General features: G+C 39.4%; 1 protein-coding gene across 1 annotated transcript; it reads left to right on the top strand.

Annotated features, from left to right (window-relative positions):
• The first annotated feature begins 1,432 nt into the window (after positions 1-1,432).
• On the top strand, positions 1,433-21,552 carry LOC148047164 (vomeronasal type-2 receptor 26-like). Its single transcript, XM_087707979.1, has 7 exons — positions 1,433-1,492; positions 2,343-2,405; positions 12,325-12,564; positions 14,040-14,060; positions 18,075-18,302; positions 19,464-19,590; positions 20,645-21,552. Exons 1-7 carry the CDS (start codon positions 1,433-1,435, stop codon positions 21,550-21,552), a joined length of 1,647 nt encoding a protein of 548 aa, XP_087564105.1.
• Positions 21,553-22,274: the final 722 nt, after the last annotated feature.

Here is a 22,274-nt window from a genome sequence, read left to right as displayed (position 1 = left end):
GGCGGAGTCTTAGCTGCACTGTGACCAGGTTAATAACTTGCATGATTGGGAAAAGCCCAATGAATTTGGGCCCAAACTTCTTACATGGCAATGGCAGCCTGAGATATTTAGTGTAGAGGTATACCCTCTGACCTATGTGGAAAGGTCCTTGTGCCTTTTGTCGGCATTCTTTTTATATGTGGCAAAAAAGTGATAACACATCCCTCACCACTTTCCAGACTTTTTGCATCCAGGCTATACACTCCTACAAGGTTGTGTCATCTGGGCACACTTGAGAACACTCCAGAATTGTGACGAACTCCCCCCTGTAGACACATGAAATGGAGTAAACCCCAGTACTTTTGTGCACTGCATTGTTATATGCAACTTCTGCAAAGGGGAGAAGTTCAGCTGAATCAGTCTATTGATCCTGGACATAACACATTAAGTAGTGCTCCACCATCGCATTTGCCCTCTCCATGGCACCATTGGTCATCAGGTGGAAAGCTGTACTAAGTTCCTGTGAAGACCCCACCATCGCCAGGAATCTGTGCCAGAACAGGACAGTGAATTGCACTCCCCTGTCTTAAATTATCCTTTTGGGGATGCCATGGAGTCTATAGACATGGGCAATAAACAGTTTGGCCAGCTTCCTAGCAGATGGAAGGCCAGTACATGCTACAAAATGAGCCTGCTTGGAGAACAGGTCTATTATTGTCCAAATGATCTTGTTCCCTTTGCTGTCCAGTAAATCCACAATGAAGTCCATGGCTATCTGTTCCCATGGCCAAATCAGATCTGCCACCTTCTGTAAAAGATCAGGAGGCTGTCCAGGCCGGGCCTTCATGGTAGTGCAAACAACACAACTCTTTATATATTCCTCTATGTCCCTCTTCATGTGGGGCCACCAAAACTAGCAATTTACTAAATGCAGAGACTTGAGGAACCCAAAATGTCAAGTGAGTGAACATCATAGCAGTGCCACAGCACGGCCACCTATACCACACTTAGTATGTATAACTTCAACCCCTTCCAGTCAAAGTGCTCTCTCTGTGTTAATAAAGTTTGATTTTCTTGAAACCATTGGTCCATTGGGAGTGCAGTTTGGATTGCTTTGGGGAGGTCCTCCCCCTGGGAATACAGGTTTGGTACTGGTGGGGCCTGTTGAGTGGCTAATACCCTAGGCTGTCGGTATGATAGCCTGCAATAGATTCTCCCTTTTATTGTGATACTGTGATTTGCAGGAGAGAGCATTGGCTAAGAAGTTCTTGCCCCCAGTATATATTTTAATTGGAAATTGAATTGCTGAAAATATAAGGCCCATCTATCTTGCTTTGGCAATAATCTTTGCGGGGTCTGAAGACCCTCCAAATTCTTGTGGTCCACCCAGACCTCAAACAGTATCCCTACCTCTTCTAGTAAATGCTGCCATGTCAATAGGTCCCATCGGACCATGAATGCCTCCTTTTCCAAAATGGGCCAGTTGCATTTGGTCCTTGTCAACTTCCTTGAGGTGAGTCACACGGCTGCAGGATTCCTTCATTGTTCTTTTGTAAGAGGAACTGCGGCCACTGCCACATCACTGGCATCTACCTGAACCAAAAATGGTTTAGTGAGCTCTGGATGTTTCAGTACTGGCTCTTGTGCAAACAAGGATGTCAGATGCTCAAACGCTTGCTGACATGCTATTGTCCACACAACCAGGCTTCCCAGTCGAGGGTTTCATGAGATGTTTTGTACATAAGAGGTCAGTTAGTAGAAGGACCATTTATGCAAAGGATGGGTTGAACTGGCAATAGAAATTGGCAAACCCTAAAAAACTGTGTAATTGCTTGCTGGTTTTAGGAACCTGCTGGTCCAACAGCACCTTTACCTTTGCAGGATCCATTTCCACCCCTTTAGGTGAAATACGGAACTAGGGTTATGTCCTATGAATTTCACATTTAGACAATTTATAGCAATAGCAATAGTTAGGCTTATATACCGCTTCATAGGGCTTTCAGCCCTCTCTAAGCGGTTTACAGAGTCAGCATATTGCTCCCAATAACAATCTGGGTCCTCATTTTACCCACCTCGGAAGGATGGAAGGCTGAGTCAACCTTGAGCCTGGTGGGATTTGAACAGCCAAATTGCTGAACTGCAGTGCTGCATTTTAACCACTGCGCCACCTCGGCTCTTTAATGTATAATGTATAAATGTGCATCCAGCAGCTTTTTAAGCACTTGACGTACAAGAGTTACATATTTCTCAATGGTCTTGGTATATATAAGGATATCATCTAAATAGACGAGTACCCCTTGATACAGATGCTCATGCAGGACCTCATTAATTAGCTGCATGAACACCGCTTTGGCTCCTTGCAGTCTGAAGGTCATAACTCGAAACTGGTAACTGCCCAGAGGACAATTGTGGAGGAGGGAAATCTGGTAAGCACAGGTTTTGGCAGCTGGCCCAGTTTTCTCCCCTGAATGGCAGCTCCAGGGCTCAGGGCTGGCCGGAGCTGACACAAAATTCAGATGCTTGTCAACTTGTTCATATTTATGGCAGTTGCAGTGTTCCAGGATCATGTGATCAACTTTTGCAACCTTCTGATATGTTCACATAGCAGTTAGCAGTTAGACTTATATACCGCTTCATAGGGCTTTCAGCCATCTCTAAGCAGTTTACAGAGTCAGCATATCGCCCCCACAGTCTGGGTCCTCATTTTACCCACCTCAGAAGGAGGGAAGGCTGAGTCAACCCTGAGCTGGTGAGATTTGAACAGCCGAACTGCAGATAACAGTCAGCTGAAGTGGCTGCAGTACAGCACTCTAACCACTGCACCACCTCAGCTCATACCAACTGTGTTATTAACGTAACAACTGTAGTGACTTACTTAACATCTGTGGCAAGAAAGGTTGTTAAAAAGGGCAAAATTCACTTAGTACCAAAGGAGCAGTTCCTCGCATTGTGGATCCTGCAGTGAATATGAGAAGCCCAGCCAATGTTTTGAGCACAGTTAACATCTCCAGCCTAATGAGTTCTCTGTTAACACTCACCACACCTGTCAATTGGCCAACTCCAATTACTGCACCAGTGAACATTGCACATCAAGTCACTACACCTCACCAATGAATCTCCCAACACCAATGACATTAGCTGGCCCTTTAAATATAGCCAGGATATCTGTGGAAAGCATGTCTTTCTTTCCCCAGGCATCGCCAGCCTCTCCCCTTTAGTAAAAAAACCTAGAGCAAAAACTTCATGCAGTATTAAAAAGAAGAATAGAAAAGGGGGCTGCTGTGTATTGTTTAATGGACTGCTAAATTGGCAAAATAAAATTGGCCACACCCACCCAGTCACATAACCACATAACCATGCCCACCAAGCTATGTCAACCAAGCCATGCCCACAGAACCGGTAGTAAAAAAATTGAATGGGGACAATGGACATTCTTGTCTTGTGCCTTTTTTATATTAAAGTTCTCCATCTGGTTTCCATTAACTATTACTTTTACCATTTGCTTGTAATATATTGCCTTTGTCATGTTTATAAACTTCTCACCAAAATCCATACAATCTAACTGTTTTATCATAAATTGCCAATTTACATTATCAAGGGCTTTCTGTGCATCTAAAAAAATCAATGCCATTTCTAAAAGTGTTTTATTAGAAAGATTTGGGGCTAAATTCTCAAATATCCTTCACTGGCTTATCTTCAAAGTTTGGAGTGACCTCTGTGAGTTCTCCCATTGGGCACCTGCCTGTTGACTGGGTCAAGATTCAGAGGGGATTCTGCTCTCTTCCTTGCAATTATCAAAATCACAGTGATTTATTTACCCTTTTATTTGCTGCCTTTATGTTAAGTCCCTAGAGAGGTTTCTGCAAACTTTCATAGAAAGTAAGAATAACACCTCAGAATGTCTTGGTGTAAATATCAAATTCAAAAGCAATGCTGGGTATGGTCTATGTCAGAAATGGTGTATCAATGGCTCAGGAGATAGAGAAGGAATCTATTTTCAGGGCAGGGGGCTGTACTTATGTCCTTTGGCTTGATGCTGTCTGGATGCAAAATTTCAGTCTTTAGTTTCTTCCATTTCTTCTTCTCATTCTTTGTTCAAAAGCTGGTGCAACATAGAAAGTTCAATCAACAATATAAATCATGTTTCTGCTGTTTATATTTGTGCTGTTTCTGTGGCCTTTGGCATCTGGTGTGATGCAGAAAGCCAAATGCCTTCTGACTTTGGAGCAAGGTAAAGTGGACCCAGAGCATCTTTACAAGCCAGGAGATTATTATATTAGTGGCATTGTCTCTTCAACTGAGGCTCGGTTTCAATTATTAAGTTTTCGTAAAAGTCCTTCAACAGAATTGTCAGAGTAAGTAAATCTTCCTCCACTGCATTAGATCATTTCCATCTAAGTTACTGTTTACAATTCCAGTGCTCTCTAAATATAGGATGCTCTCCCTTAATCTGAACCAGAAGGCAATACGAGAAGCAACTGATAGAAACTAACCAAGGTGAGAAACAACCTAGAACTAAGGAGAAATTTCCTGACAGTTAGAACAATCAACTGGCTTCATAAGTTGTGGATGCTTCATAAGTTGTGGAAGAGACTGAATAGTCATTTGAATGAAATGGTATAGGATTTCCTGCCTAAGCAGAGGATTAGAGTAGAAAACCTTCAAAGTCCCTTCCAACCCAGATGTTCTACATTCTATGTTCTTTTCTTACTTTACAATTCTAACTTGGGGTCCTTAATTCATACTGCAGGTAATGGTGCTCACTTCCAGCTGCCAAGTATCAGAACAAAACCAAGAAATCCTCTTTAGTTCCTGTCCGATCCACAGAACTAGAGTGTGCACACAGAGTAACACAATGATTTCTCATTCCACCTCAACCCTGAGCTAAGATGGGGGATGCCAATCCAAGAACAGAGGGTTGTCGCATTTTCTCTCCCAATTGGAGATGAGAAAAATTCACCTTTGTTTTTTCCCAACCAAAATTTATTACTGTGAAGAAGGAGTCTCAATAAACAATTTGGCATTCACTGAATTTGCAACAATCTCTCATTCTTATTCATGAGTGCATACCAGGGTACTAACAGAACAACAGAATAACTGAATTGGAAAGACCCTTGGAGGTCTTTTAGTCCAATCCTTGCTCAAGCAGGAGACCTTATATCGTTTCGGACAAATGTCTCTGTCTCTTCTTAAAAACCTTCAGTGTTGGAGCACTCACAATTTTTTTTTTTAAAAGTGAAAATATTATACTGTATCTATATCTTGGTTAGTTTATTTATTTATAGATTTCATAGTGTCAGCCTCTGCTTTGCTGTTGCTTTTCGGCTGCCATTGAAACAGGAAGGGGAGCATGGTATTTGGGAGGGGAATCATTATGTACTGGAGGATTGTTATTAGGAGTTATTCTGACCATCTCTCTGCGTATGTGGAAGAAGGGAGTTTCCCGCCGCATTCCAACCTGATAATGAATTTTGAAGACATCTCCCACCTGACGGTTGGGTGATTTATTATTGGACTATGAACTGGGGTGCCAAGGGGAGGGGATTGAATCATACATGATATCTATTGCTTTCACGTCTTTTTACTCAGACTCAGCTTTGCTTTGCTTCTCATCATTTGTAATTAGTAAAAGTACACTTAATTCTGAACCATGGAGTTGAGCGGTTTCTTTCTTGATTATTAAACAAAGAGGCACCTGACACATAGCCTCTTTGAGTCTGCATGTCTTGTAATTAAAAATATGACAGAAAACATGAAAAGAATAATAAGAAACAACACAAAAACAACAAAGATCCCTCCAATCAAAGGTGAATCTTCACTCTTTTTCAAAGCAGAGAAGGATAACAAATGTCATCCATGCAGGAGCCAGTTTCAATAAGTCTAAATTTTTGCTCCAATTCCAAAAAACATTTAGATCTATTCTAAATCTGGAATATTTAGAATAGAATAGAATAGAACAGAACAGAACAGAACAGAATAACAGAGTTGGAAGGGACTTTGGAGGTCTTCTAGTCCAAACCCAGCTTAGGCAGGAAATCCTACACCACTTCAGACAAATAGTTATCCAATATCTTCTTTAAAATGTCCAGTGTTGGAGCATCTACAACTTCTGGAGGCATGTTATTCCACTGATTAATTGTTCTAACTATCAGGAAATTTCTCCTTAGTTCTACATTGCTTCTCTCCTTCATTAGTTTCCACCCATTGCTTCTTGTCCTGTCTTCTGGTGTTTTGGAGAATAGCTTGACTCCCTCTTCTTTGTGGCAGCCCCTGAGATATCAGAACACTGCTATCATGTATCCCCTAGTCATTCTTTTCATTAAACTAGACATACCCAGTTCCTGCAGCTGTTCTTCATATGTTTTAGCCTCCAGTCCCCTAATTATCTTTGTTGCTCTTTTCTGCATTCTTGCTAGAATCTCCACATTTTTTTATACTGTGGTGACCAAAACTGAACGCAGTATTCCAAGTGTGGCCTTACCAAGGCATTATAAAGTGATATTAACACTTCATGTGATCTTGATTCTATCCCTCTGTTTATGGAGCTTAGAACTGTGTTGACTTTTTGGGCAGCTGCAGCACACTGCTGGCTCATATTCAATAATACAATACAATAGCAGAGTTGGAAGGGACATTGGAGGTCTTCTAGTCCAACCCCCTGCCTAGGCAGAAAACCCTATACCATTTCAGATAAATGGCTATCCAACATCTTCTTAAAGACTTCCAGTGTTGGGGCATTCACAACTTCTGGAGGCAAGCTGTTCCACTGATTAATTGTTCTAACTGTCAGGAAATTTCTCCTCAGTTCTAAATTGCTTCTCTCCTTCATTAGTTTCCACACATTGCTTCTTGTTCTACCCTCAGGTGCCTTGGAGAATAGTTTGACTCCCTCTACATTTGTTGCCTAAATGTAGAACCTTACTCTTTTCACCATTGAATTTCATTTTATTAGATAGTGCCCAATGTTCAAGTTTCTCAAGATCCTTCTGTATCTTTAGCCTATCTTCTGGAGTGTTGGCTATTCCTGCCAGCTTGGTGTCATCTGCAAATTTGATGAGTTCCCTATTTATTCCTTCATCCAAATCATTGATGAAAATGTTGAAGAGTACTGGGCCCAAAACAGAGCCTTGGGGTACTCCACTGCATAATTCCCTCCATGAAGATGCAGTTCCATTGAGGACTACACATTGAGTGTGGTTGGTCAGCCAGAAATGCACTCAACGTGTAGTCCTCAATGGAACTGCATCTTCATTCAAGTGATTGTCCACTAGGACTCCAAGATCCTTCTCACAGTTACTAATATTGATCAAAGTACCACCTATACTGTACCTGTGCATTTTGTTTTTCTTGCCTAAATATAGAACCTTACTTTTTTCACCATTGAATTTCATTTTGTTAGATAGTGCTCAATGTTCAAGTCTGTCAAGATCCTTCTCTATCTTAAACAGATCTTAAGGCTTATATCATCATCATTTCATCATTTTAATCATTGTCTATCAACTGCAGGATGAAAGCGTCTTCCTCATATTTGCAATCCATAAGGTCCTGAGTTTTCTTTTTTCCCCAAGTTTTTCTTTTTTATTGCACATTTTTTACATATTTTGTGAACAAAGTGTTGTCCAGATCTTTTCTTTTTTTTATTTTTTTATTTTCAAAACAAACATACAAATCCTCCTTTACATACTATAGAAAGTGTATCAGTTGGTTACAAAAGGCTTTTGTGCATCTCTTCCACTGTCATCAAATATAATTCATATTAATTCTAATATTTTAACTCAGATGTTTATTATATTACCATCATCATACCTCCACTTTTATTTGACTATAATTATTTAACCGTCCTTCATCATAAAATATACCCAGATTTAATACAAAACCACATGCTGGCATTTCATTTACTTATTTATAAAATCCTCCATTAACATTATATCCTCATATCCTGTTTTAGCTAAACATCCATAATACTTAATACCAAATTTTTCTAATCCTCCATATATATATATATATATAGGTCTCTAGTTGTTCGGGTTTTCTCCCGCGTAGAATTGGAGATGTCTTGGCGACGTTTCGATGAAGTCACATTCGTCATCTTCAGGCTGCTGCTGACTACTTCAGGTTTGGTGTTTCCAGGAGTAGTAATATAGTTTATTATCATTATCCTTTCTTTATTTAATTATATCCTACATCATAACATTTCCCCCCTATTAGTTAAAACTTAGCTGTGTCTAGTTTTGTTCTTTTTTATTGTTATTGTTATTAATAACCTTTATATATAGTCCAAAAATATTTCTAACCTTCCCCTCATGGGTAACATTCAATATTCATATCCAATTATTACTTATCATAACAGCTCAACATTGTATATATTACTATCATTATCAAATTTTATTTAACTATACCTATTATCACTGAATTTAACTTAGTTTAGCTAGTTTTAAATTATACTCTTCCATCTATCAACCTTTATCTCTCCAATAGCAAAACAATCTTATGTATTCTGCCATTTGTGGATCCAGTCCTCCAAACATCTTCTTAAACAAATCTGTATGGAGTCCTCTTTGCAACTCCTTGTTTATAATATTTCTCATATAATATTGACTCCCTCCTTCTGTTTCTTTTTCAGCTTATCTATAACAGTGTTATCAGATATTTTTCAAATAGTATTTCATAGTCCATAATTTCTTTAATACCTTCTTCTTCTATGTCCTGTCCTTTGAAGTAAATTTTCTCTCCATTTAATTCCTTTTCCAATATTCCACTCTTTCCTTCCTCAGAAATGAACCAATTGCCACGAATATCAACAAGCTCAATCTCTTTATATTCATCTTCCATTTCAATTTTTTGAATTTCAATATTCTTATTTTTTCTTTGAAAAACATCCTTAATTTCATATTTCATTGCCAAATGCACCAAATAATCCAATTTTCTCTCAATTCTTTCCTCTGTCTCCAACACCATCTCCAGAGCTAAGATTACTTCTCAGAGAGACACCATGTTTATACGGAGTTGTATTTTTTCTTAGAAGCTCAGCAAGATTGAAACACTCACTCACAAACTCTCTGCAAGTGAAAACAGACTTCAAAGGGACAGCTGTAAAATCTTATCAGATCTTAAGCCAAACAGCCGCACAATAAAAGCTTAGGAAGTCAAAGTCACAGAGAAATGTTAAAGGGATAATCCATCCATTTGAAAAAGTTTTGCTTAGAATCAATCCATGTAAATAACATTTAAAAGGTAAGATAACCACTGTCCAGAACCATTACAAAAATCAAATTCACCACTAAGTTCTTCTATTCTTTGATTTAAATCAGTTTTTAGATTTTATAGGCAGTCTGTTTTTTAAAACAATAAATGTTTCTCACCAGCTGGTATCACTTTCTATTTCCATATTGTTCCATTCCTTTCTGAAGTCGCCCTGACTTTGTCAGTCTTAACAGACTGGAATTTTTATTACCAGCAGAAGACTTTAGCCTTGCTTTTCTCGGAGATTTTGCGATATCCCCGAGATCAGCAAGATGTAATCTTCCTGTTCACCATCTCTTCAGGATGATTTAGGTCCATTGGAACTCCCCAGCAATAAAAATGTCGACTGCGACCTCCGAGCTTTGAGATCACATGTCGTCTCATCACGGCATCGGCCCCTCCACTCTCGTCCAGATCTTTTCTTTTATATCATCTCATATACATAATCCATTTACATCATATCTCTGTTTCCAATTTCAGCCATATTATTCTCTTTCCATATTTTTTATCTTAAACTTATTTTTTTAATACATAAACAATATTACTAACCACCATTAATTTCTAACCTTTTACAGTAACATCAACTTCATCGCTAAATATGTTTCTCAAATTCCCCATCCCATTCTTCAACATTTCAACTTTGTCTCTTAATTTAAATTGTCTTCAATGTTAAACCAAATTGACATTTCACATTTCGTCTGTTGCTCTGTTTTGCTGCAAGCAACAACAATCATCAAAATCATTTTTTTACATAAAAACATTTAATTTAATTATATTATCCACAATTAATAATGTTGGTATAATTCCTTTACATCTTAATTAACTATCCACCACTAATAATATTAATACAATTCCTTTTAATCTACTAATATGTACCTTATTTCCCTTCCTCCTCCTCTTTAGTCATTTTTTCTTGGTCTCTCAAAGATTAATTTTCTTATTAAATTTCTTCTTTTATCCCATTGTCTTAGCTTCTTTTTTCTTTTTTTCTATAATTATTGTATCTTTTCTTATGAATCCTTTTTCGCACTTTTAATTTTATTGTTCAAGTAGTTTCCCCAAGGCTTACTCCTGGTTTCTCCCCACTATTTCCCTCTTTGCCGTTTGATTGATTCTTTTGGGGGGGACATTCCCCCCCAACATCTACTCCTTTTGTGCCACTATAAAAACCAGTGAAATCATCTGTTTTTTTACTGTCAATTCCTTTTTCTTCAATATTATTTTCTTGTTCTTCATTTATGTTCTCTTTTACCCCCTTCTCTCCTGTTTCCTGTTGTGTGCACTCCAGCCGGATTTCTGACTTTTTATTGCCTTTTAAAGTTTCATGCGAATTTTTTAGCATCTCAAATAATTCATCATACATCCAAGGTTCCATATTGCCAAATTAATAAATTTAACAAATGTTTAAGACTTAAATTATGTCACATTTAATTAGAACTTAAAGTCCATGCAGTCTTTTTTTTTCCAGATTCTAATGTCTAATACTAATATTGGTCCAATCCAATCCAAGTTGAAAATTTATTACCTTCCACAGCTATACAAAATCAAAACCATGCAATGTAGAAAAACAAACACTCCTTAAAAGTTCTCACAGTTCCAAATTATATTTTCTGGTAGCCACGGTCAATTTTACCAGCTGCATTTTCTCTTCTATCTTCCACCAAGTATTGCAATACTCTCTTCCCAACAGATGGTTCTCTCAAATCCACAATACAGTCAAACCAGCTGATTTGTCAAAACTATCAAAAACACTTTAATCCACATAAAAAAACTTTTCCTGGGTTCTTTCTTTTTATTTTTATTTTCTCCAAATCCAATTATAAAAGGAAGAATCTTCTTGGGCTTTGGTGTTTTAGCCTCCACTTTATCCTTCTTCCTCCATGGAGTTTTCCAAATGCCAATTAGCTACTAATTTCAGCTCCAACACCCCTTTTAAGTCCAAATGCCTTTTCTTTTACCTGTGAGTTGGCCAATCATGCATCCAGTTCCAACACTTTGTTCCAGCACTGCTGCTGTTCAAAAACCTAGTCTGGTTGCCCCAGCTTCAGAGCAGTCATTTAGAAAAGGCCCCCACCTCTGCCGTTTAGTCCAAAAAGGTTTCTCTGACCTACTGAGGAACTTGCCGGTTCTTCTTGGTTGTCAGAGATGCCTCTCCTTCTTCCCCATCTTTACAGGACAGTTCTGGTCCGAAGATCCCCCAACAGCAGTTTGTCCAGCTGGATTTTTATGGAGCTCATTGGAGCCCGCTATTTTTCCAACTGGTCTCGCTGTGATGCTTCTGGTTTTCTCCCGATCCTGAGCTTTCTTTTGCCAATTGGGGCCACATAACTTGTTGATGTTTTCTATCCATGTTGTTTTAGGTCTTTTGTTTTGTTTTGATCAAGTGGGGTCCATTCTGTGACTGCCTTGGTCCACCTTCCACCCGTTCTTATTGCTTTGTGACCAGCCTATTTCCATTTCAATTCTTTTACTCTCTTGATGGCATCATATACTTTCATTTGTTCTCTAATTTGTGTGCAGGTCTATCTTGCTTGTAATGCTGAGCATGTATATTTCCATGGCTCTTTATACCACTCATAGCTTCTGTAACAATTGTTTCTGGAAAGTGTGAAAATGTTAAAATATTCATGACTGGGAGAGACATGTTGGACCATGTGATGGACATGTGGTTGCTGGGCAGGGATTTGAAATTTCTTTTGGGTGGGAAAAAAACAGAACTCTAAGATTTGGGTTTTCTCAGATGTGCCAATATCACATCTCTAATAAAATGGAACTTTGAGGAATTACTGGCCTCAGAGTCTTCTTTCATTGGGGAGTATTACTTGAAACCCTGACACCAACACATGAAATCTAGATTGTATTAGTTTAAACAAGTATGTGAGTGTCTTTAAAAAACTGTGGAATCCAAAAAAAAAATCATTGATTTTATTTTATTTAATATTTTAGAATGTTACTAACTGCTAAAAGGAAAATTGTTACTTAGCAGATTAAAAGTATTATTGTGGAAGAAAAGTTGAATGCTATTTTCTTCAATATGCTTGTATCTGCAGCAAATCATCCAAATTTTTTTGGAAATTCATGCCCTTCTTTTTTGCTATTGAGGACATCAATCGGAATGATCATATCTTACCCAACATCACCCTGGGTTATAATATCTATGAAAATTTCTTCAAGGTAGAAATGACTACAGATCCTTTGCTGGATCTGCTTTCAGATGGGGAGGCCAATGTGCCCAACTATAGGTGTGGAAGGCAGAGAAACACGGTGGCTATTCTGGAACAGGCCGAGGCTGGCATCTCCACCCAAATTTCAACCATGTTGAGCACCTACAAAATCCCTCAGGTGGGTCTTTCTTGTGGAGGCAGTTTTCAGTCTTGCATCTTTGAATAAGAGGTCCTCTGCTGGAGGAACTCTTTTCATTACAGAGATGAGAGCAAAAGCATTTTGCTTCTTAAATGTAAAATATTACCATCTTCCATTCCTTTCAGATTAGTTACAGTTTGGCTACCCCCCTTCTGAGGGATAAAATTCATTTTCCTTTCTTCTACCCAATGCTCCCTGCTGAAGGAGTCCAGTACCCAGGAATAGTCAAGCTTCTTCTCCATTTCAGGTGGACCTTTGTTTGCTTAATTGCTCCAGAAACTGACCAAGGGGAGAGGTTCATGAGGACAATGTCTTCATTGATGCTACAGAGTGGCATTTGTGTAGTTATATATCAAACTTTTCCACTAAATGAGCAAACAATGAATATGATAATAGAACCATTTTTCAAGTGGAGGAAAATTAATGTCTTTGTTTATGGATCACAGACTAGTTCATTCCGGGTAGGAATAAGAATTGTACAAGGAGTACTACATGCAATGGGAAATACCCTGGAAAAAGTCTGGATCACCACAGCTCATTGGGATCTCAATTTTGATTTGAGGTTTAATATGTTTTCCTATAAACACATTGGTCCCATTTTTTCCTTTCTGATACAGAAAGGGAAACGGGCAAACTTTAATGTTTTTTCTGTTGCTTCCAAAGCCATGCATAATATTATGAGGAAAAGTGTTACATGTTCATCTACCAAGGATGCCTTTTCCTTGAAAGTCTGGAGACGGTGCAGACAGACAGAACTGGGGATTTTGCAAAAAGAGTTGATTGATTGGGTCCTGGCAGTAGACAGTCATCTCACTTACAACACTATTTGGGCTGTGGCAAGGGCCTTAAATTCAGTTTATGTGTCTAGATTCAAGAAATCTGTGAGGAAGAAGAGTATGAAGCTGGAAGTTCCAAGGCTGAAAGGTTGGCAGGTATTTCTTTTATGTGTTTCCCCTGGTTAAAAATTCTGCTTATATATAGCACCACAGAGCTAACAAAGAGTACAGTCACCATGTGCTTTACTGCTTAACTGTTTTAACTCTTAACAAGAAGCTCTATTTAAACAAAAGAACATATATACCATAGATCCAAACTTGTAAACACCTACTGGCTGAATATTACTGTTGTTATTGCATTGAAATACATTCCAACAATGAATTCCAACATTCTTGCAGTTGGGAATCAGTTTAATTTTTCCCCAAACAGAATACTTTGATACCTTGTTCATTCCTCTATCCTGCTATCTCATTCAATCAAATATCTTCTGTTTACCTGACTATAATATTATTCTGTGTCCATGTCCCTCTTCTTTGGACTTTCTCTCTAAAAGCATGTGTTTATGTGCCCCAGAGAGCCCCCTTCCATTCCTTCTGATACAATGGGGAAGTCAAATTCCTCTGAATAGGGGAGGGGAGTGTTCTTGCTGCTCCCTGAGCTTGATTGTTTCCTTGCAGATATTTCATTACCGAAATGAGGTAACATTATAATTGGTACCTCTGAACCCCCTCCCCTTTATGTGCTATCCTTCTGCTGAAGGTTTCTCCTTGCTCAGAATCTTTCTCCAACCAGCTTTATTCTTTTACCAAAACTCTCATGTCTCAGTAGGTTTGGAGAGATTGAAAGATGGAAGGTCATTGCAAGCACCAGCACATCGACCTTCTCTGGGCTGAGAAGCTAAGCAGGCCAAACCTTGTGTGTTAACGGTTAAAATTGGATATTAAAAACAAACACCATGATCAAATGTCAAGTACCTGGCCCTTCAGAATGAGTGCAGCACCAGGAATATTTTGGCTGCTATGTTAGTCAATCTAAATTCTAAAAAAAGGAAAAATAACCTACTGTCTATGATAATTCACCCCATTTGTCAATAGCACAGAAGGAAGGCAAAGTATTCAGAGGCAATGTGTGTCAGACCTGGAAGTCATCTTTTACATTTGGGCCTTCAGGCCTGCCACATTTTCTATTGTAGGAAAATTGAGTTTTCCAAATAAAGTTTGGAAGACATATAGTCAAAATAACATTCTTTTCTCAGAAAGTCAAGGACACCTTGCCCTGCAGCTGCGATGAGGAGACTGGGAGGCATCTCCAGTTTTGGATGGTGTCTGATTGGAGCACGTGATGGACATGTAGGTGCTGGGCAGGGGCTTGAACTTTCTTTTGGGTGAGGAAAACCTGGAAACTTTCAGATTCGGGCTTTCCCATATATGCCAATATGACATCTCTAATGGAACTTTGAGGAAGCTCAAGCCTCAGAGTTGTCTTTCGTTGGAGGTGTTACTTGGAACCCCGACAAAGGGGATATTTTGAAAAGGTTATTCACTTTATGCATCACCCCCTTGTAGGAAAGGACAGGGAGACAAAAAACAAGATTAGGCCCCAAGAAAGGCAACCAAACTTTTGGAATCTCTCTATGAAAACAAAGCAGGAATTTAAAAGAAGGAACATTCACACAGAATAGCACTTGGTGTCAGGGCTCCAGTTAACACACCCAATGGAACCAAAACTCCAAGGCAGGCACATTCCTCAAAATATAGATTTATTAGGCATGTTATATTGGCACATCTAGAGAAAACTCTGGAGGACCCAAGTTTTTCCCCACCCAAATAAAAACCCAAAATTCCTTGGGTCACACATCTGCCACATGGTCCAACCACGTCACAGCCACCATCCTGGCTGGCTTTGGTCCACACCTCTCCAACATCTGGTAGAGCATTCTTTGCTCCCATGGGACAGAATGTTGTTTTGGCTACACATCCCCAGCTATCTCTATCTCCTCCCTTTGCTTCTCACAAGTCCAACTGACCTGGCTGTGGCAGCCCTGAAGATGCTCCCAAAATGGCTCCTAGCTTTAAAAAAATGGCCTCAGAGCTGACATTTAGACTTAACCACTTCACAGTGCTTTACAGCCCTTGCTAAGTGGTTTACAGAGTCACCCTATTGCCCCCAACCATCTGGGTCCTCATTTTACTAACCTCAGAAGGATGGAAGGTTGAGTCAACCTTGTGCTTGATGAGATTTGAACTGCCAAACTGCAGCTAGCAATCAGCTGAAGCAGCCTGAAGTACTGCACTCAAACTATTGTGCCACTTCAGCTCTATATATCAATATCAATAGCACTTACACTTGCTTCATAGTGCTTTTACAGCCCTCTCTAAGTGGTTTACAGAGTCAGCATATTGCCCCCAACCATCTAGGTCCTGATTTTACTGACCTCAGAAGGTTGGAAGGCTGAGTCAACTTTGAGCTGGTGAGACTCAAACTGCTGAACTGTTGCAGCCAGGAGTCAACAGAAGTAGCTTGCAGTACTGTATTCTATCCACTGCACCATAGGTCAAAAAGGGTGATATAAGTGTGTTGATACACTTATATCACCCGTTGTGACTTATTGACTTGACCCCAGTGTTTTTGCTAAGTAGGATCCATCTTGGATCCATCTTTATGGCAGGGATGTCAAACTCAATTTCATTAAGGGTTGCATCAGGGTTGTGTTTGACCTTCGGGGGTGTGTATGAGTGTAGCCAGGATGGGCATGGCCAGCATGACATCACTTGTGTCAGGGGGTGCCTGTGGTGCCCCGGTTACTCTGCCAGTGAAAACGGGCTCCTGAACTCCATTTTTGGCTGGGATGGCCGCCTGCAACCCTCTGCCAGCAAAAACAGAGCTCAGGAGGGCCACAGGTAGCCCTAGCAAGTTCCATTTTTGTTAGCAGAGGCACCATGGCCTAGTCCTTTGCTGTTTCCAGGGCAGCCCCATGGGCCAGATCTAAGCATCCCATGGACTGGATCCAGCCACCGGGCCTTGAGTTTGAGACACCTGCTTTATGGTGTGGGAAACAATGGGGGTAATTCTCTGCAATCACAGAAAAGGCTGACTGTTAGCAAAAGGGAGCAAATTGTGGTCCAATATCTTTGCACAATATCAGTGACACTTCCCATGAAAAGTCACTGGTCTTTATAGCCAAATATTCTGGAGAACAACACAGGAGAGTAGGAAGTATGAAGCTATGTACTTCAGTTGAGCAAATAATGATAGAACAAAAGAGAAAAATCACACAAAACTCTCCAGTTAAAGGAAATCTGAATGGCTGAAATTTCATTTATCTATGTTAATATACCATATTTTTTGGAGTAAAGACACACCGGAGTATAAGACGCACCAAGATTTTGAAGAGGCAAATAAATAAAAAAAAAAGCATTCTGCAGACCTCCCAAAAATGGGCCAGTTTTTGTCAAAAAGAGGTATGCATAGACATTAGGAGGCTTCTAGTGTGCTCCTGTGGGTTGGTGGGCGGTAAAAATGAGCAAAAATGGCCCATTTTTTGCTCATTTCTGCCCTCCCCAGCCCCCAGGAGCACTCTGGAAGCCTCCTAAAGGCTATGCATGGCCATTTGGGGAGGCCAAAAATGGTTTGGGGAGGCCAAAAATGCTGTATTCAGTGTATAAGATGCACCCAGATTTTCACCCTCTTTTTTGAGGGAAAAAGGTGTGTCTTATACTCCGAAAAATACGGTAATTCAACATGAATGGGGAAAAATACTTATTAGCCTTTAGAGGAGTTTTATATTAGTATTGCTGTGATATGTCAAATGGTAGAAATGAGAACATGAGCAAATTTTTTATTGTATTCCTTTACAATAATTTTTTGTTCTTCATACTGTATTTAAACAATGAAATGTCCACTGTTATGATGCCCATGCTTACTGATGTTCTCATAACAAAGTGGAAACTTAAAAAAGAGCTGGACACTTCGATCCCTACAATGGATGAATGGCTGCAAAAGTTGATGGAGTTAGCAGACATGGCTAAATTGACATGGCTAAAAGTAACATAATTACTTTTGTTTCCACTTGGAAACTGCTTCTGGACTTTGTGCTTGAGGTGGAAAAAAATTAAACTTTGATTTTAGTTTCACTGATTAGATAGATTTGTTGATATAGAAATGGCTAATTTATACTATTATGTAAAAATAAAAGGTTGAGATTTGATGTTGCTATCTTATTCTACTGCACAAAAAGGAGTTGGAAGCAATGGCTTTTCTTTCTTTTTCCCTTCTTTCTACACTCTTCCCTTCCCTTTTTCCTCCCCTATTTTTCCTATTATTTGTTTTTATTTCTGTATTAAAAACTAAAGAAAGGACAAAATGAAAACATAAAAGAATCTTAAAACAGAGCCTGACACACACACACACACACACACACACACACACACACACACAGAGGGGTGGGTGCAATTAAAATTGTTCTGTGCATATGCAAAACTGAAAAACAAAAAACTGGTTCGTGGGCATGGCAGGTCTGGGTTGCTGCCAGTTCCAGTGACCCAGGCCACCAAACCATTACTGGTTCGTCCGAAGCGGTCCGTACCCGTAGGAACCTACCACTTTATATACAGTGTATATACAGTATATACACACAAACACACACACACGCAAACCTACAGATAGCTTCCCCCAGTCTGATGTTGTTTCTAAACTCTGATTTTCCATTCCAGCTTCACTCCTTCCTTCAAAGTTCAGAGTTTCACAATAATTCCATAGATGGGGTGTATTTGGATGAAAAGGGAGATCTGACAGCTGACCTGGATATTCTGAACTGGATCATTTTCCCCAACAAGTCTGTCAACAGTGTGAAATCTGGGAGCCTAGAAAAAGATGCATCCCAAGGTTTTAAAGTAATCATTTACCAGAAGAGTATCACATGGGTGGAAATGCTGAGCAAGGTGGGACTAATTATTTTATTTCACTGAAAGTGGCAAAAAAGTGATTCCAGTTTTTGGATTGGTGGGGGTTTGCTTTCAATGCCTTTGAGTTTTCAAGTTAACTGACCTGAATCTAAAGAGTGTAAACTTTTTTTATCAGTTATTCAGGTGATCTTGAAAAATAGAGTTAACAATTTTCACACATGGTATATATTCACTGAGTCTATGGAAAGGGAAGTAGATTTAGCCAGTTGTGTCGATGATGTTATTTACCTAACCAAAGAATCCAATGAATAGTTCCCTGATAAATTTCATAACAAAATTTAAAATCAAAGTCTCAAAATCATAGTGCATATGAAACAACAAGAGGAAGGACAAAAACAGAAGAGTATCAGATCAATTTGTTGGATAATTTGTTGGATAAACCTTGTATTTTGTCAGAGTTTTGGCAGCATGACTAACTTTATGTGATACACCCAGGAGCAATAACACAGTACACAGAGTCTTTAAGACAATTAACAAGTGGTTTATTTACAACTATATAGAGGCAAACACAAGCAGAAGATAAAATTCCTTACCATTCACTACAGACACAAAAGAGATGTGAAGTTCCCAGAAGATGACCTAATTAATTTACAAGCCTCGAGACAAAGTTCAAAAGAAATCCAATCATTTATTAGGATCAACATTCTGGTGTGGACTCCTGTGGAGCCAAAACTGCTTTCGCTTAATTGCGTTTGAACTTTACCCCTGTATCCCCTCCCTTCTATCCTGCATCATAACTCATATTCTCTAACTAGGCTGTAGACAGGAGATCTGAGTCTGGCTGAAGGCATGCATGGAATTTCCCCTTCCATGCCAGCCTGATAATAGTCATGGCAACGCTTTAGAAGTTGACAAGAGAACTGAATACACTCTAAGAAGAAAACACCCTCTTAATAGCCACCTATATATGGACTTGTGTGGACCTCCCATCAGAGTCTTAAAAGGGTTATGCCTGTATTGCTGAATCATTCTCATTGCATCACCCTTGCCTTATATTGCATTACAGCTTACAACATTTCATCCGCTGGCAGCTAGTAAATCCTCAATACCTTGACATATTTCAATTAGCCTTTATTCCTTTAATATTTTTCGGGGTGGGGAGTTCATATTGTAGATATTTCTCCTTTCTCTCCTCAGCCCTTTCCTCCTTCCAAGTGTGTGGAAAGTTGTCTTCCTGGCTTCAAGAAGGTAGCTAGAGAAGGAGAACTCATCTGCTGCTATGACTGTCTTCCATGTGCAGAAGGAACCATCTCCAGCATGGAAGGTGGGTGGCATCAGAAAATGGTATAGACTTTTGGGAAGTCTATAGAAGCCAACCTAGCTCATGAATTGTTGTTTTTACCGATACGACTTTTCTTTTAAAAGAAAATCTCCATAATGTATGAAAATGAATAATATTTGAGATTAAATCAGGGGAAGGATATAAAAAGACAGGGGATGAAAGAAGCCTTGGCATTAGAAGATTTCTTGCTCTTCATCTTGTTTACTGTTTGGTGTTTCTGTAAAATGGAGTAATTCTTTCTTCTCATTTCTCCTTTTCTTAAGTCCAGTAATGAAGACTGAACTTGTATGTTTAAGAATCCCAATAACAAGTCCAGCTCTAGATCCATCCTTCCTTCCTTCCTTCCTTCCTTCCTTCTTTCCTTCCTTCCTTCCTTCCTTCCTTCCTTCCTTCCTTCCTTCCTTCCTTCCTTTCCAAACCTTGATGAGAAATATCAGACTGTCTCTAAGTGAGTGAAAGAGACAAGAGTTTCCTTTTCTAACTGGATTCACAGGAAGAATGCTAAAACGGATTGGTCTTTTCCCTCACCCTTCAAAAGAGATGCCCATGGAGACAGGAACCATTGGTGCTTGCTTTTCTGGAAATGGGTGGGTGGATTAAAAAAAAACCTAAGGAATACACCAACCAGAGCAACAGCTGTCCAGTTTCCTTGATCACAGCGGGGGTGGGGGGAATTGACTCTTGGGTTAATTTGGGAAAAATGGGATTTGATAAAAGAGTTTTCCTTTCCTCCAGTTTATTCATACAGATGAGCAGAACTGGAAGGGGCACTGAGACTAGGTGATCCTCCTTCCTGGGTTTGAAATGGTCCAGGTTTTGGAGGTCCAAGAGACTATTTTTCCATGGATTATTGCCAGGGGGACACTGCAGAGTTTTCACCACTAAAGGATGGTTAATGAAGTCTGGGATTCAAACAATGCATAACACATTGGAATCAAAACATTCATCCACACCATCACTAGTTTCACTCCAACTATGCACCTGGGACCAAGGAACAACCTGATTTAATTGGTACATGCTATCTTTCTCTTTCCAGATGCTGAAAAATGTACCAAATGTCCAGCAGATCAGCATCCAAGCATCAAGCGAGATGAATGTATACCTAAGACTGAAACTTTCCTATCCTATCGAGAAAATTTGGGGATCATCCTAGCTTCCTTTGCAATATTCCTGTGTTTAGTAGCAAGTTTTGCCTTGGGAATCTTCATTAAATTCCGAGAAACTCCCATAGTGAAAGCCAACAATCGGGACCTTTCCTACATCCTCCTCATCTCCCTCCTGCTTTCCTTCTTGACATCATTCCTATTCATTGGCGAGCCAAGGAGAGCCACTTGCCTTCTCCAACAAACAGCCTTCAGTAACATCTTCACAGTTGCCATTTCTACAGTCTTGGCCAAAACAGTCACTGTGGTATTAGCATTCTTTGCCACAAAACCAGGGAATAATGTACAACGATGGCTAGGGAAGACATTGGCCAATTCTATCATCCTTTCATGTTCTGGTATCCAGGTTCTCCTCTGCAGCATCTGGTTGGGCACTTCTCCCCCATTCCCTGAGTCAGACATGTATTCACAATCCACAGAGATCATCCTTCAATGTAATCAAGGCTCTGTAGCCATGTTCTACTTTGCCCTTGGCTACATGGGCTTCCTGGCTTTCATCTGCTTCACGGTGGCTTTCCTGGCCAGGAATCTCCCTGGGGCCTTCAATGAAGCCAAGCTCATCACCTTCAGCATGCTGGTCTTCTGCAGCGTCTGGATATCCTTCGTACCCACCTACCTGAGCATCAAGGGAAAGTATATGGTGGCCGTTCAGATCTTCTCCATCTTGGCTTCAAGCACTGGCCTGCTAAGCTGCATCTTCATCCCCAAGTGCTACATTATCTTTTTAAGACCAGACCTGAATACAAAAGAACATTTGATGTCAAAACAAAATCGTAATTAACTTTTGATATGATTTTTCTCCTTATGTCATTTAATAACTGAAATATATTAATTTGTCCTATAAAGTTCCTTAAAAAAGCATGAGTCCACACACACATATCTGTTTTGTTTTGCATCACATTAGAAACAACTCTATACATGATAAATATATTTAACCTGTTTTCATTATGTTTAGGTATGTAGAAAACCCCTCTCAGAGTTTGTCCCCTTTCCTGTTCTCCCAAATTTTTGTCTTTGGTTTATGTTGATGATTTTGTAAATACAGTTTGCCTATCTCAACCTCTACTTTTCTGTCTGCCACCTCCCATAAACAAGAATTCCATCAATATGTCTAGAACCTCATTCCCATATCTAAAACTTCATCCATAATGTTGGTATTCACTACTATAGTGAACCTTTCATATTGCTGGTGCCTCTTGGACATACCCAAATTGCAACAGAGAGCAATAGAGAAATTGAAAGGTAATCTGGGTATTCCTTTTGTCCCCTGCAAACTTTTAACCAATCATGTTAGGCAGAGGCCATGGATTAATAGATTTGAAAAGGTACTTTGTATTTTGTATCTTGTCCCTGATCTTGAAGAGGCCAAATGTCTCAGTGATTGACAGCTCAAGCTCTTTTTGATAAAATAAATAATTAATAAATCAATAAAACAGTGTTCAGGGGTTATCAATCCTGTCAAGATAATACTTAGATTAAATAAGTGTGATTTAAGGAGATACA

Source organism: Thamnophis sirtalis, unplaced genomic scaffold (genome assembly GCF_051295495.1).
Source record: "Thamnophis sirtalis isolate CommonGarterSnake01/CBP01778 unplaced genomic scaffold, rThaSir2_p1.2 scaffold_3, whole genome shotgun sequence".
NCBI lineage: Eukaryota > Metazoa > Chordata > Lepidosauria > Squamata > Natricidae > Thamnophis > Thamnophis sirtalis.
Note: the sequence above shows the minus strand (reverse complement) of the source record. Positions and strands in the feature narration are given on the sequence as shown.